At 35.2% G+C, this 16,500-nt stretch overlaps 1 protein-coding gene across 3 annotated transcripts in view; it reads left to right on the top strand.

Annotated features, from left to right (window-relative positions):
• The window catches only part of MAP9 (microtubule associated protein 9), a 31,079-nt gene extending 25,061 nt beyond the window's left edge, over positions 1-6,018 (top strand). For 2 of the 3 annotated variants that reach the window (XM_045392981.3, XM_005556141.5), the window contains exon 14: positions 4,411-6,018. In XM_045392981.3, coding sequence (XP_045248916.2) covers positions 4,411-4,533 — 123 coding nt within the window. In that variant the 3' untranslated portion in view covers positions 4,534-6,018. Of the gene's footprint in view, positions 1-4,391 lie in introns of all 3 variants that reach the window. The other variant, XM_045392982.3, reaches the window with a different exon arrangement.
• The last annotated feature ends 10,482 nt before the right edge of the window (positions 6,019-16,500 follow it).

Raw genomic sequence — 16,500 nt, 5'->3', positions numbered from 1 at the left:
TAAGGAAATTAACCTATCATTTTTTTATATGAGTTTCAAATATTTTTCCCCACCATACTGTTGGTTTCCCAACTTTCCTTAGGTGTCAAATTTATCAGTCTTTTTTTTTTTTTTTTTTTTTTGGCTATTGATTTTCAAGCATAGTTGAAAAGACCTCCACAATTTGAGGTTAAACAAAATTCTCTTATTTTTCTTTTAACAACTTTGTGACTTTAATACCTTAATGTTTTAAAATTTATTCTACTTAGAATTTACCCTGATAATGGTGGGAAATATGATTTTAACTTTAGTTTTTCCAAATGTATCCTTTATAAAGTAGCCCATTTTTACCCATTGATTTGAGGTGCTGCTTTTATTATATGATACCTTCTCATATTTTCGGGTCTGTTTCTTAACTTTCTGTTCCATTGGTCAGTCTTGTGATTCCAGTGCCACACTTCATTATTAGACTTGATATTTCTAAATATCTGCTTGGATTCATCTCCCTTTATAGTTCCTCTTTCACAGTCTTTTTGACCAGTCTTGTTTATTTTTTTTCTATAAACTTAAGAATCTGCAGCAGTTAGAAAGGCACATCAGACATCATTTAAAAATGAGCTATTTAAAGATAGGATAAAAAGATAAAACAATAATATACTTAAGAAACATGCCAGACCAACATAAAGAAAATTGTAGAACTCTCCTGAACAACACAAATGAAGACTTGAGAAAATGGATCAGAATTGCCTGTGCATAGAAACACACTTATAATGATGTTATAAAGATGTCAGCTCTCTCTGAAGTAATTTAATGCACTCGTAACAAAAGCCAACAGGATTTACTCTGTGTGTTGACTTTAGTACTGCTATATGCTAATTCTGTGCAGAGAAATAATAATAAGGTAATCAAAACTGGTTCAATTTTGAATGAAAAAGGTAGTGTTTCTTGATGATTTCCTTAAGTTAAACTTTTAAATAAAGCTATGTTCCAAAAAACATTTTAAAGTCCACTTATATTAAGAAGATATATACTGACCGCTGGAATCAATTAGGGAAATTAAATGTAAATGTTTGAGTTTTCCATTTTAATTTTGTATTTTCATGAAAATGAAATAGAATTGCCTTAATAAGTCACATTTAGGTACACTATTTTTAATTATAGTACTTAATTACATTGTCATTCTCATCAGTCCTCTGAAGAACAAGATTTCCTTAAAGACCAAAGACAAAATAACATGATATCTAGTAAAATGTCTGCAAATATAGTACACCTATAAACACATAAATATACATGTTACAGATCCATTCTGCTTCTTACCAAATTCTTGTTGAAATTTGTTTGCAGATAGAACAGAAAAATTGTCCCTATATCGAAGTCTAATGACTTCAATTTTCATGTAAAATAACATCTCAAGCTTTTTATATACAAACTAGTTTGCACAGTAAGCATTTGGTGCATAGTTGTTTTAGGGGAAAGTTATAGCCAAAGATCAGGTAAGACTAAAATATTTTTCTTGCCAATTCCCAGCTTACTTCTCATTACCTTTAGTAAGAAAATGAGCAAAAAGCTCAGTTTTCCACAGGTGAATGTCAGAAGGACTTTTTAACAAGGTTCTTTTAATTACTATGAAGGTAACTATTGATTCTTGTGAATTGATATTACAGTTAATATAATTGTCTATTAGCTACCCTGACCAGCTCCCGCTAGTAAGATGAAGCATATTTCAAGTTACTGTCCCCCCATGTTAAGTAGAATTAGAAAAAGAGATTTATTCAGTCAATCTCTGTGGACACAGTCTGGTCACTGCTTTTCTTCCGCCTAGCTAGATGGTCTGCCTCTCTCTAAAATATTAAAATGATTGAAGATGATCTAATGACAGCTTTGGTTTTCACAATTAAAATTCTGAAAGGAAGTTCCCTCTTTGCCTTAATAGAAATAGCAAGCAAACAAACACGCAGACATTCTTATGACATGGAACGAGGATATGGATGTTAAGATTGAGAAGAAAACAAACCTCCCACTTAACTTTGTTATATGTGAATGGAAACCTTGTACTGTATTGCCATATTATGCTTGTGGCATTTATATATATATACTGATGAAAAGATACATACATACCTAATCATTTTCCATAATGCCTCTCCTCCCAAGCCATCAACCTACAGAGGCAGGTTTCACTAAGAGTTTTCCTGCTCCTTGAGGAATATGAGAAAAATACCACGATGAAGAAACCACCAAACCTTATAGTGTTAGCAGAGACATAAAGAAATAGACAATCCAAGTTGTAAGATGGAAAGACCAGATCCTACTAATATTTCAAGTATACCTAGATAAATATTTAGATTTCATACTAATATGCAGATACTCAGTTACTTCTTTGATGGGAGGACGTGCAGGGAAATGAAATGATTCTCAAATTCATCTGTAGAATAAAAATATGGGAGATAATATTTTGAGAATAATGTGAAGTAGGACTATCCCTATCAAGCAATAAAATATAAATATACCATTCCACTTCTGTGAATCATCATTCTTTCTACTGTTCTCAATTGTTCCCGTCATGTTCCAGGATATATAATCTTCAAGAAAAATACACTGTCTGAACTCTGCATTTCCCTCTGTCTGTGGGCCCACTTTTGTCTGCTTTTCTTTATAGTGAAACATCTAGAAAGTTTTGCTTATACTTCCTTAGTTCCTCATATCTTTTTCATTCACTTCCCACTTCAGTTTTGTCTTTGTCCTCATCGCTACACCAAAATCACACTTTGAAAGTTACAGGTTTGCATCTACATGGTCTATTGTGTGTTTCTGTCCTGTTTCAGAATATCTCAGCATTCTACACTGTTGATTTCTTCCTCCTACAGCTGTCACCTCCTTTGGCTGTCATGCTCCCCTGATGTTCTCCTCACTTCTCTGCCTGGCTTCTGTGTCATTCGTTGAATTGTTTTACCTAAGTTCTGCATGTTACCACGGCCTGCCAAGGCCCATATGATCTTAGTCCTCATCCATCTCTTTCTCACCTTGTGCCCCATTTCCATTTCTTGTCTCCTGCCTCTTGGCAAGCCTTAGTCGCAGTAGATCTTTTTTGTTTCCTCCCACATCACAAATTTTTTTCCCACTCTCAGAGCCCTCACTACTACTGTTTGCTTTGCTTGCAAAGCTCTTCCCCAATATTTATCACGAATGGCTTCTCTTATCCATCATTTCACACTTCAAAGGGACTTTCCCTGAGCCCATTTTTTGTTAAAAGTAAATACTCTTTTCTGTTCCTTCTCATAGTTTCAAAACACGTTTCCTAGAAATTGACACAACTTGGAATTATCCGTTGTTTATTTTCTTGTTTGTTTCTGTCCATTTTGAAAGTTGCCTGGGGGACAGAGACAATATCTGTGTGTTGGGATTTTAAAAAAATTTTTTATTTGCAATTGACACATAAAAAGTGTACATATTTATGGGATATAGTGTGATGTTTCCATCTACGTATACATTGTATAATGATCAAAAATGACTCACAAAGGTAGGCAAAATGTTTGATGCAAAGATAACATTAATATTTTTTATATGAAAGTACACAAATTGCTAAAAATTAAAGGCACTGATACCATACATTTAAATGGCCAAATAATTGAGCAGAAAATTTACAAAAGGGCTAAAGAAATGTTTGAAAATGTGCTCAAGTTCAATAATAAAGAAACATGAGGCAGATTTTTTAACTATTTGTAAAAAATTTGAAGTATCTCATACTGTCATGACATATTAAAACTTTGCACCCAGTAAATTTACTTCTGAGAATTTGTTCTCACAAAGTCACCAACTTATAATAGTTATTATCTTTGAGTTACAATAGTAGGTCTGTTTTTCTATTTTATACAATTCTTTTTTAATGTTCTCACTTTTATAGTTTAAAATATTAAGTGATATTAATGCCTGTTGATATACTTACAAATTGGCAATGTTTCCTGGCTGTTTTTTTTCTTGTTTCCATTTTTTGTTTGTTTTTCTTGAGACAGAGTCTCACTCTGTTGCCCAGGCTGGAGTGCAGTGGTGCGATCTTAGCTCACTGCAACCTCCACCTCCCTGGCTCAAACAATCTTCCCACCTTAGCCTCCTAAGTAGCTGAGACTATAGGTGTGTGCCACCACACCTGGCTAATTTTTGTATTGTTTTGTAGAGATGATGTTTCACCATGTTTCCCAGGCTGGTCTCGAACTCCCAGGCTCAAACGATCCACCCACCTCAGTCTCCTAAAGTGCTGGGATTACTGGTGTGAGCCACCATGCCCGGCCCTACCTGTTATTTCTTTATGATCTGTTAAACTAGGAAGTGATATATAAATATCCTATAATGGATTATTTTCTTCAGCAAGCAACCTGATTTGAAAATAATATTCATATATATACATAAATGTATAGTGTTCTATTTTCTCTTTAGGAAAATAAGGAAAGGCAAGAAAGAATTGAACGAAAACAGAAGAAACGTCATTCCTTTCTTGAAAGTGAGGCACTTCCTCCGTGGAGCCCTCCAAGCAGAACTGTGTTCACAAAAGTGTTTTGATAATTCTAGTTCTTACATTATTTAGTTGTTTATCGGTTTGCCAATATTTGCCATAGATTTAAAAACATTCAATTATTTATAGTTAGAGGAATATATTTTAATTAAATGCCAGACACTCCTGCTGACAATGAGAGAGATACTTTGGAATGTAATCAGTGAAAGCATTCTTTTGAACTGTAGATAAACTGCCTCAAATGAAGATCTAATAATCAGATTGTTTTTACCATTAAGATACATAAAGTTTTATCATGTCCTGATAATTCTTACAGTGGAGTGATTCATGATCTTTTTCATTAAGCTCTGTGTGTTAAGTATATTTAATTTCAGTAATAGAAATTATTCCATTTGTGGATGATTGTGAATCTAGATTCAGGTTTTTAAATGAATGGTCGCTGGGAAGTGCACATATATTATTCCTTCTGAAACTGATGTTTAGCTCAAAGCAGTTGCTTTGTACTGTGCAAGTTAGAATTTTGATCAGTTGAGGCAGTAGTTCAGTAGAACTCTAATCATCAAGGCTTTTTATTTAAGAACTGCCTTATGTTTTAATATGAGTGTACTTTATCTGTTCCAGGCTTATGTGACAATCATAGGCACTTTATAATGAGTCCACCTCTGAAATTTTTCTTTTTGAATTCTATCTCACTGTATTATTTCAGTGATACCAAAAGACATCAATGTCACAGTAGTGATATACTTATGCATTAGTTATGGAAATTCCACAGGAGTTCAAGGTCATTATCACTATAATTATTTTCCAGACTAAAGCCATAAAGGTGATTTAGGCAATTATTGTCATCTTAGCTAGCCCAGTTTTATAGCTTATATTCCGAAGACAGCTGTATGGGAAGGTAAATATGTTGACAATGTCCACAAAGCCTTTATTTTTATTTATTTATTTGATCTCTGCGTGTCCTTGTAGTCATTGGTCTCATACTTGACCTGGTCCTCTGGTTTAAGACAGACCAAGTATATGCTCTCGGAGTTGAAATGCAGCATTAGTCAATAATGCAATGCAGAGATGATGGATGGGAATACACAGTTCCTATTTATTGAGCATCTAATATATAATCTCTACTGTATCTTTACAAATGTATTTAACATCTTTACAACAACTTTTCAGGGTAGGTGTTATTAGCTTCATCTTACAGATAAAAATACTGATGCTCAGATAACCCAAGTAATTTGCCATCCATCTGGAGTGTGCCTGAACTGGGATCAAACGGGATTCAGTCTGTCTGACTGAATCTGCCTCCTTCTGAAATCTCTGTGCTCTTTTTCACACTTCTCTGTAGCCTCAGAGACAGCTAAGTTCTGTCAAGACCTCTGCATAGTATCAACGTTACAAACACATTTTAACTTTTAGAGCCTAAAATCATGTATTGTTATCCAAACATGGTCTTTCTCTATAGAAATAGCTGCTTGTTGTTAGAGATGGTGGACGTCATTAAGTCTATCAAGTGAAATAAAAATCCGTAAGATTTCATGAGTTACTCAGGCATCTTATAACTACTATCAGAATATCAGAAACCTCAGCACGTTATGTGACAAAGGCTTTGAGATGGTCACTCCAGACGTTTCACGCACTGAGCATCAGCCTTCTTGCTGCATTGCATGTGCAAGATAAGATGTCATAGGCGGCTTTGTAAGATTGTATCAGTGCTATAGACAATTAAGAGAAATTTCATAGATAAAACTAGAACCCTTTCAATATGGCCAGAACTATAATACTTTCTGAAATTGATCTAATTATCAGCAATATGTAGTATCAGCATGGAACTTAGGACCTCTCTTACTCATTCCTCTGTCCCCCATAGTTCCAAACACAGTGCCTGCCAAAATAGATTTAGTGTTTATTGTATTATCTATTTAGAGCTAAAAAGATATTTACAAATTCCAGGGAAGTAAAAGGAAAAAAATTGAAAAAGGTACAGCTACTTTTGGGGATGTGAGATCATGAATGTGTATCTTACAGATTTCACATTAATTATTTACTTTCCAATTATTTTCTTCTATATTATCATATTTAGTGGCTAACCGTTACTACCTCTTAGGTTGTTGTGAGAACTGAATTAATTAATGTAAAGTATTTGACACATAATAAGGACTTAAAGGTTCATTGTTGTCATTATTGATTTACTGTCATGAGCCCTACATTTCCCCATTTCATGAGTGTAAGAACATTAACATAGATAGGATTAATAATGGTTATTTGACATTATACATTTTTAGCAAGAAGAAATTTCTGTCTTGTTGGCCAGTCCAGGCTGTATCACTAAAAAAAAATACAGAGAGATTACATTTATTGATTTGTGTATGTTGAACCAGCCTCATCCCAGGGATGAAGCCCACTTGATCACTGTGGATAAGCTTTTTGATATGCTGCTGCATTTCGGTTTGCCAGTATTTTATTGAGAATTTTTGCATCGATGTTCATCAGGGATATTGGTCTAAAATTCTCTTTTTTTGTTGTGTCTCTGCCAGGCTTTGGTATCAGGATGATGCTGACCTCATAAAACGAGTTAGGGAGGATTCCCTCTTTTTCTGTTGATTGGGGTAGTTTCAGAAGGAATGGTACCAGCTCCTCCTTGTACCTCTGGTAGAATTCGGCTGTGAATCCATCTGGTCCTTGACTTTTTTTGGTTGGTAGGCTATTAATTATTGCCTCAATTTCAGAGCCTGTTATTGGTCTATTCGGGGATTCAACTTCTTCCTGGTTTAGTCTTGGGAAGATGTATGTGTCCAGGAATTTATACATTTCTTCTAGATTTTCTAGCTTATTTGCATAGAGGTGTTTATAGTATTCTCTGATGGTAGTTTATATTTCTGTGGGATTGGTTGTGAGATCCCCTTTATCATTTTTTATTGCGTCTGTTTGATTCTTCTCTCTTTTCTTCTTTATTAGTCTTGCTAGCGGTCTATCGATGTGGTTGATCTTTTCAAAAAACCAGCTCCTGGATTCATTGATTTTTTGAAGGGTTTTTTGTGTCTCTATCTCCTTCAGTTCTGCTCTGATCTTAGTTATTTCTTGCCTTCTGCTAGCTCTTGAATGTGTTTGCTCTTGCTTCTCTAGTTCTTTCAATTGTGATGTTAGGGTGTCAATTTTGATCTTTCCTGCTTTCTCTTGTGGGCATTTAGTGCTATAAATTTCCCTCTACACGCTGCTTTAAATGTGTCCCAGAGATTCTAGTATGTTGTGTCTTTGTTCTCATTGGTTTCAGAGAACATCTTTATTTCTGCCTTCATTTCGTTATGTACCCAGTAGTCATTCAGGAGCAGGTTGTTCAGTTTCTATGTAGTTGAGTGGTTTTGACCGAGTTTCTTAATCCTGAGTTCTAGTTTGATTGCACTGTGGTCTGAGAGACAGTTTGTTATCATTTCTGTTCTTTTACATTTGCTGAGGAGTGCTTTACTTCCAACTATGTGGTCAATTTTGGAATAAGTGCGATGTGATGCTGAGAAGAATGTATATTCTGTTGATTTGGGGTGGAGAGTTCTGTAGATGTCTATTAGGTCCGCTTGGTGCAGAGCTGAGTTCAATTCCTGGATATCCTTGTTAACTTTCTGTCTCGTTGATCTGTCTAATGTTGACAGTGGGGTGTTAAAGTCTCCCATTATTATTGTTTGGGAGTGTAAGTCTCTTTGTAGGTCTCTAAGGACTTGCTTTATGAATCTGGGTGCTCCTGTATTGGGTGCATATATATTTAGGATAGTTAGCTCCTCTTGATGAATTGATGCCTTTACCATTATGTAATGGCCTTCTTTGTCTCTTTTGATCTTTGTTGGTTTAAAGTCTGTTTTATCAGAGACTAGTATTGCAACGCCTGCCTTTTTTTGTTCTCCATTTGCTTGGTAGATCTTCCTCCATTCCTTTATTTTGAGCCTATGTGTGTCTCTGCACGTGAGAGGGGTCTCCTGAATACAGCACACTGATGGGTCTTGACTCTTTAACCAATTTTCCAGTCTGTGTCTTTTAATTGGAGCATTTAGTCCATTTACATTTAAGGTTAATATTGTTATGTGTGAATTTGATCCTATCATTATGATGTTAGCTGGTTATTTTGCTCATTAGTTGATGCAGTTTCTTCCTAGCATCAATGGTCTTTACAATTTGGCATGTTTTTGCGGTGGCTGGTACCAGTTGTTCCTTTCCATGTTTAGTGCTTCCTTCAGGAGCTCTTGTAGGGCAGGCCTGGTGGTGACAAAATCTCTCTTGGTAAAAAATTTTTGCAATCTACTCATCTGACAAAGGGCTAATATTTAGAATCTACGAAGAACTCAAATTTACAAGGAAAAAACAACCCCATCAAAAAGTGGGCAAAGGATATGAACAGACACTTCTCAAAAGAAGATATTTATACAGCCAATAGACACATGAAAAAATGCTCATCATCATTGGCCATCAGAGAAATGCAAATGAAAACCACAATGAGATACCATCTCACACCAGTTAGAATGGCAATCATTAAAAAGTCAGGACAAAACAGGTGCTGGAGAGGATGTGGAGAAATAGGAGCACTTTTACACTGTTGGTGGGACTGTAAACTGGTTCAACCATTGCGGAAGACAGTGTGGTGATTCCTCAAGGATCTAGAACTAGAAATACCACTGGACCCAGCCATCCCATTACTGGGTATATACCCAAAGGATTATAAATCATGCTGCTATAAAGACACATGCACACGTATGTTTATTGCGGCATTATTCACAATAGCAAAGACTTGGAACCAACCCAAATGTCCATCAATGATAGACTGGATTAAGAAAATGTGGCACATACACACCATGGAATACTATGCAGCCTTAAAAAAGGATGAGTTCATGTTCTTGGTAGGGACATGGATGCAGCTGGAAACCATCATTCTCAGCAAACTATTTCAGGGACCAAAAACCAAACACTGCACGTTCTCACTCATAGGTGGCAATTGAACAATGAGAACACTTGGACACAGGAAGGGGAACATCACACATTGGGGTCAGTCATAGGGTGTGGGGAGGGGGAAGGAATAGCATTAGGAGATATACCTAATGTAAATGACAAGTTAATGGGTGCAGCACACCAACGTGGCACATGTATACATATGTAACAAGCCTGCACATTGTACACATGTACCCTAGAACTTAATGTATAATAAAAGTATTTTTTATATATATATGTGTATATATATATAGAGAGAGAGAGAGAAAGAGATGCCTTGTATTAGTTCTAAAAAGAACGCTAAGTAAGTATTAATTTCTTAGGCTTGCTTCCGAGGTAGGATGAGGTATTTGCATAGACCCAACAAGTCATTCCCTTCAAATTTTTTTTGTCTTACTATGATAAATAACATACTATTTCCTGTTTACAGCAACCTGTGATGAAATTAACTAGTTGAATAAAATCACCTCTTCTAGCACAAATAAAGCTGTGTTTGGGAAGGTGGGTGAAAATACAGTACTATTGTTTACTTCCTAAGATCCAAGGGAGAGAATCAAGCTTGATAATATTCTCTTGAATATATTTACTTATTTAAAAGGTATGATTTTCTCATATTTCCTTAGGAAGTATGTCATCTCAATATAGATATTTACTCATTAGGTTTACATTAATTTGTATTATAAAGGAATGATTAATTCAAATTAAGGACATTAAAAGTATATAGACTTTCATATAAAAGTTCTGGTTTTATAAATCACATTGGTCACTTAAAGAATGCAGAGATCTCAAAGTAAGGAAAACACATTTTATGAATATTTTAAAACATTACTTAAAAGTTTCCTTAGAAAGCACATTTGTGGATAAATTTAAATATTAATACTAAAAAATAAAGTAGTAAACAGAATTTAAGTTTCATAATAATGAAGAAAGTGGTAATGCTATATAACTTAAAAGATGCAATATGGCATTTTAGATCAAGAGGTTAAAGTTTTCTTAATGAAAGAAAGTAACTATTTATGGGATAAAAACATTCCAGTGGTTAGTATTTGCCTCATACTTCAAAAATGTTAATCCATTTATTGTTTAAAGTTATACTGAAACTGATATTTTCACTGTTGCCAAAGCAGTACCTGACAGTAGATAGGTATCCACAGTCTTATGTTCCTTAGAATTATAGAACTATGCCTCTGAAAGGGGTTTTAATACTTTAGTAAACCTGGCCTAAACTCTTTTATTTCTAAGTTGAAGAAACTGATTGTCAAGTACTTTTGACTTGTCCAATCTCCTACAACTAACTACAGTACATTTAGAGTTAGATCTCAGTATCAGGTGTCCCAATTGTATTCTGCTCACCATTCCACAATTTCAATATTGATAAAACTTCCACACTAACTTTTGAACTGTGGTTATTATTAATTTCATTGATTCATGTCCTCTTATTTATTTCCTTATTCCTCCACTGCCTTCTTCATAACTGTCCACCAGATCAAAGCTATTTGGGTACCTACACTATCATTTAAAGTAAGGGGAAATAATGAAGTTCCTTAAATTCTGTGTCATGGACTAAGATACAATAAAGAAAAGGAATTTCACAAAGTAGGGGAAATTACATGTTAGTCTTAATCATTCCTAAGAAAAAACTAGTAAAAGAAACTTAGATTTCCCTAATTTAATCTTGACTCCAATTTCAATAGTGCTATATAAAAAGGTATTTAAACCCATATGCTTCCTTTTACATAAAACAAAGGTATCAACTTTCCTAGTTTGCATTTACACTGGCTAATAGGATAATAAAATGCTGTGTAAATGTTAAACTGGAGCCTTCTCTGAGTTATTTTTACTTTAAAATTTCATGTGATTATGCCATTTTGTATATGTATATTACATGTAATTGTATAATGTTAATTTAGGTAGGCAAAATTCTTGGTATTGAATTTAGGGTGTCTTAAAAATTATTAAGAATATATTAATGTCTGCTTTTTGGTAGTATGTTTTCATGTAATGTTTAATGTATTAAAATCAACCATTCAAGATTTATTTTATTGGGTGACACTATTGACTGTGTTCCAAAATGCCCATAGTGTTAGGAAATGTGGTGTGAGTTTTATTTGTGGGCTAAGGATGAAACAATCGTATTATGCTAATATACCTTTTATTATAAATGACTAAAAATTTGGATATAAAACTGATGTTTTACTACACAGATTAGAGATAGATAATATAATTATATAATTATTAAATAATTAGAAAATGCAAATAAGCAAAAGTCACCCATGTTCCCAGTTCTCATCTCCCAAAGATAATTATAACTAACATATTATTGTGTACTCTTCCCATTAATTAGTTTCTAGTGTACTTTCTCCTGTAGCCGAAATTAAGCTGAGAAAAAAGAGATTGCTCCTCCCTCCTCTTTCTCTCTCCCACTCTTTCTCTCTCCTGTGCTATCTGTGTGTATATACAAGTATGTATGCATATATATATAATGTACAAAATATATATAAAATACAAATACTAATGTGCATATGTGCATATTTTCAAACATACACATATTTTTTATTATTTTAAATAAGAATGAGATCAGACTACATATTTGGTAGCCAGATTTTTTTCACTCAGTGATATATCATGAACATATTTCCATGCTAATATAATTTTCTAATAATTTTAGATGCTGTAACTACAATTTAATTGTTATTGGGCAATTTGTTGCTTAACAAATGGTAAAGCTTTACAAATGATAAATAATATGATCATTATTCTTGTAGCCAATATCATTATTAGAAATGATGAACCTCATTAAAGCTATAAAATTAAATAAGAATTTATAAATATAAGGAGTTATTCAGACATCTTGTATCTAGTATTACAGTGTCAGAAAACTCAGCAGGTTATATGACAGACTTTGAGATAGTCACTCAGAAGTTTTCACATGCAGGATTAACCTTGCTGCAGTTCATGTGCAAGATTTAAAAAGATGTCATGGATCACTTTGTAATGTCATATCATTGCTGTTGATAAATAAAGGAAATGTTATAAATAAAACTAGATGCCTTTTTATATTTCCAGAACTACAAGACATAGGATGTGAGTTGTTTAATGGGCATAGAATTTCAGTTTTTGCAGGATGAAGAGAGTTCTGGAGATCACTTGCATGTCAGTGAGAATGTATGTAACACTACTGAACCCTACACTTAAAAATGGTTAAGATAGTAAATTTTACATATATTTGGCCACAGTTTCAAAACCACAAAGCAATAATAATAATGCTTACTTGCTCATATAAGAGGGATATAGAGAAGACTTCTTTCCTGATTATAGAATGTCTTTTGTTTGGTCTAACTGGACCAACTTGCTCATCTCCGATGAGTCATCATTGATTCAATTACAGTTGCTAGGAGAATGTCAGATGCTGAAGGACTTAAACCTGGATTGAATACTGAGGAAGAAAGCAACAGTTCAAGTAAACCTAGTAACTCTTCATTTCAGATTTTGTTCTTGAACCCACTTTATTTTTGACGTAAGCTTTAGGGTTCTTGTAATGCTTTTAAAACCAAATTATATTATGATTTCTGGGAGACTTGTAGTAACCATACAAAATAATGGAATCCATTCACTTGAAGTAGATATGATGAAACAAATCCCCATCTAGAGATTAATTGAATTCAGTTATATTTCTGTATGCATGGCCATATAACTTTTAAAAATAACTCCATGGTGTTCATGGATCCCCTTTGAGGAAAGTCTACTGTGATTCCTACCCATCCCACACACAGTGTAACTTACTCTCTTCTCTACACTGTTTCCCTACCCTAAATGACTGTTATTGAAGGCCGCACCTTTTAAAATGTATACATCTATTTTCCAACTTAAATGAGCACTTTATGAGGACAGGAACTATATTTTCCACATTTTGACATATCTAGTTTATCAGTTGGTTCTGGATAATCTTTGGCTGATAGAATAGTAAGTTAAAAGTAAAATACAAAAATAGTGCATGAATATGACCGGGTGCAGTGGCTTACGCTTGTAATCCCAGCACTTTGGGAGGCCAAGGCAGGCGGATCACCTGAGGTCAGGAGTTCGAGATCAGCCTGACCAACATGGAGAAACTCCGTCTCTACTAAAAATACAAAATTATCTGGGTGTGGTGGCACATGCCTGTAATCCTAGCTACTAGAGAGGCTAAGGCAGGAGAATCTCTTGACCCTGGGAGGCGGAGGTTGCGGTGAGCTGAGATCACGCCATTGCACTCCAGCCTGGGGCAACAAGAGCGAAATTCTGTCTCAAAAGAAAAAAAAAAAAAAATATATATATATATATATATAGTGCATGAATGTTTGTAATGCATGTATATTATATAAACGAACAAGGACTTTATAGATAACATAGAAATTGTATGAGTATTAAAATGGAATTATATATTATGACTCATAACTAACAAATAGTTTGAAATTTTACTTACATATTACACTATTTTTTCAGTTTCAACAAAATAATCTTTTAAATGAAAAACCACATATGTGTGTATCATTGCATTAAGTTGGGAAAGAAAATAAGCTCACATATATTCTAATATTTACAACTAAGTAAGCACTATCCAGAGCACTATTTTTTTTCTGTCTTGGTGTCCTTCCTTTGTCAATATTAAATACATTAAAAAAAAAAGAAATAAGCCCAGGGTTTACTGGTTCATTCAGTCTAAAAAATGAATCCCAGATAGAACTATCGTTTGAGTAGAGCTGTAATTCAGATATGCCCAAGCGTGGACGCTGAAGTCAAGGTCTACAGTGATGCTTCTATCCTAGTGAGTAGATTGCATGGTTGCTTGTGGCTACTTTTTTCTAATTTTTACTTTAGGGGCTTTTTCCCACACCCTGAACTATTTTTCTTGAAACATGAATTTGTTTCTATCACTAGATTTTTCATTTTAACAGACACAAATAAAAGAAATATTTGACTTTTTTCTGGTTCTACCACCAGAAAAATAATTGTAAGTGTGTTGATAAATGTGTGAGGACAAATGACCTCAGTATTGAACAGGCAAAATGGAGGGGCAAGGGTGATGATGAACTGGGGATACAGAGCCTACCTCTTCCTCAATAACAGCTAATGGTTGCCTTGACAGAATTTGTATTTTAAAATATCAGTGTCCATGTCAACTAAACAAACAAAACTCTTAAAGTGAACACTGCAAGGTCCAAATGAAACAGCTCCGCAAGCCTTCCTGGTTAGGTTTTCTTCCCCAGAAATTTCCAACTGGTGTATTGAAGCACATACATGAGCTAAAGTGCACTGATACACTATAAATGCTGTTGGAGGGGGGGGGGGTTCCTGTCAGGGAGTTACAGAAGCTTAGGACAGAGCCCCAGTTGAGTGTGTCCCCTCTGGCTCAAACTGCTTCAGATAGGCTTCTAGAAGGGTGCCACGTGGAGACTCGGGCTTACTGGTGTGCCACTTTGTACTTGCAGGTTACTACAAAGTGAGGGACATGCACAGTCACTGCTTTACCTTGGCCATGAATATCCTCAATCATATGAAATCCTTTTCAGTAGCCAGCTGTGGAGTATGCTACTTGCCATGGATAGGGGCCTGTGGGCTGCTGGAGGGGTTCATTTCTCAGATGCCCAAAACACATCACTGTAGGGGATCGATCAGTGTGGTTGGAAAAATTATAGATATAGTTATAGGAAATAGACACAAACCTTCTTGGAAGGGTGGGGGTGTTGCATAGCTTCAGTAGATTTGGCTGAAGACAGGCAGATTCTCTTTTCAGGAACCAGAGAGCTTAGGGCGTAGATACAAAGAATATAAGGGAGTTTATCTAAATAGCTTGTTTACTCATGTGGTCCTAAGACTAACCTTTGATCATTCCCAGGCAGGATGGCTCTCTCCTGGGGAGGGTGACCAGGTTAATTATCCACAGGTGTGTTGACTCAAAGCCTTTGTCATTAATCTGTGCTGAATAAATGCCCACAGGGCCAGCTAGTCAAGTTGTGCAACTGCCACAAGTCTTTCTGTATGTGGCCCGGCACCCTAACTGCTCTTTCACTGAATATTCAGGGTCTGAGTACATTATTCATCTGTCTTGCATCACTATGGTGGCCAGCCTAATGGCCAGACTAATAGAATCTGGGTAGTGCCTGGAGGCTACATGGAGTCTCCTGGAGGGTACAGTTCTCTGTCTTCAAGTATATACTGCCTTTCATAGTTTGTGTGAACTTTTAGAGGCATCCAAACTAGCTACAGGGTGAATGCACTATCCATTCCAACCATGGAAGTGCCATTCATCAAACCAGAACTCCATGATTATCTTGATACACTGTATTTCACAAAATATTCAACATGATTTGAAGTTGCTTTATCACATGGAATCTTAGCATTTTAATTGTTAATGAAAGAAAAGAACACTGCTTGGTTACTTAAATATGATTCCAGTGCAAAGGATTTGATGATGCAGTATATGTTTTCAAAAATTGTATTATCTATTTATGCTAACAAAATGTTTGGTCTCTAAGGGTTTGATGAGATAATCTTTAAATGTCTTGATCAGGATTGCATGTGGACATCTCAAATATAAAGCTTGATATTTAAAAGTCACACAAGCAAAGTTAGTCCATTTTCATACTGCCATAAAGATAGTACCTGAGACTGGGTAATTTATAAAGGAAAGAGGTTTAATTGACTCACCGTTCCACATGGCTGGGGAGGCCTCAGGAAACTTGCAGTCATGATGGAAGTTGAAGGGCAAGCAAGGCACATCTTACATAGTGGAGGAGAGAAAGAGAGAGAGCGGGGAAATGCAAGACATATCAAACAAACATCTCGTGAGAACTCTGTCACTGTCATAATAACAGCATGGGGGAATCCGCCCCCATGATCCAATCACCTCCCACCAGGTCCCTCCCTCAACATGAGATTACAATTTGAGATGAAATTTGGGTGGGGATAGAGTCAAACCATATAATTTCTGCCTCTGGCCCCTCCCAAATCTCATGTCCTTTTCACATTTCAAAACCAATCATGCCTTCCCAACAGTCTCTTCCACCCAT

The sequence above is a fragment of the Macaca fascicularis genome, chromosome 5 (assembly GCF_037993035.2).
Source record: "Macaca fascicularis isolate 582-1 chromosome 5, T2T-MFA8v1.1".
Lineage (NCBI taxonomy): Eukaryota > Metazoa > Chordata > Mammalia > Primates > Cercopithecidae > Macaca > Macaca fascicularis.
This window is presented reverse-complemented; position numbering and strand designations above follow the sequence as displayed.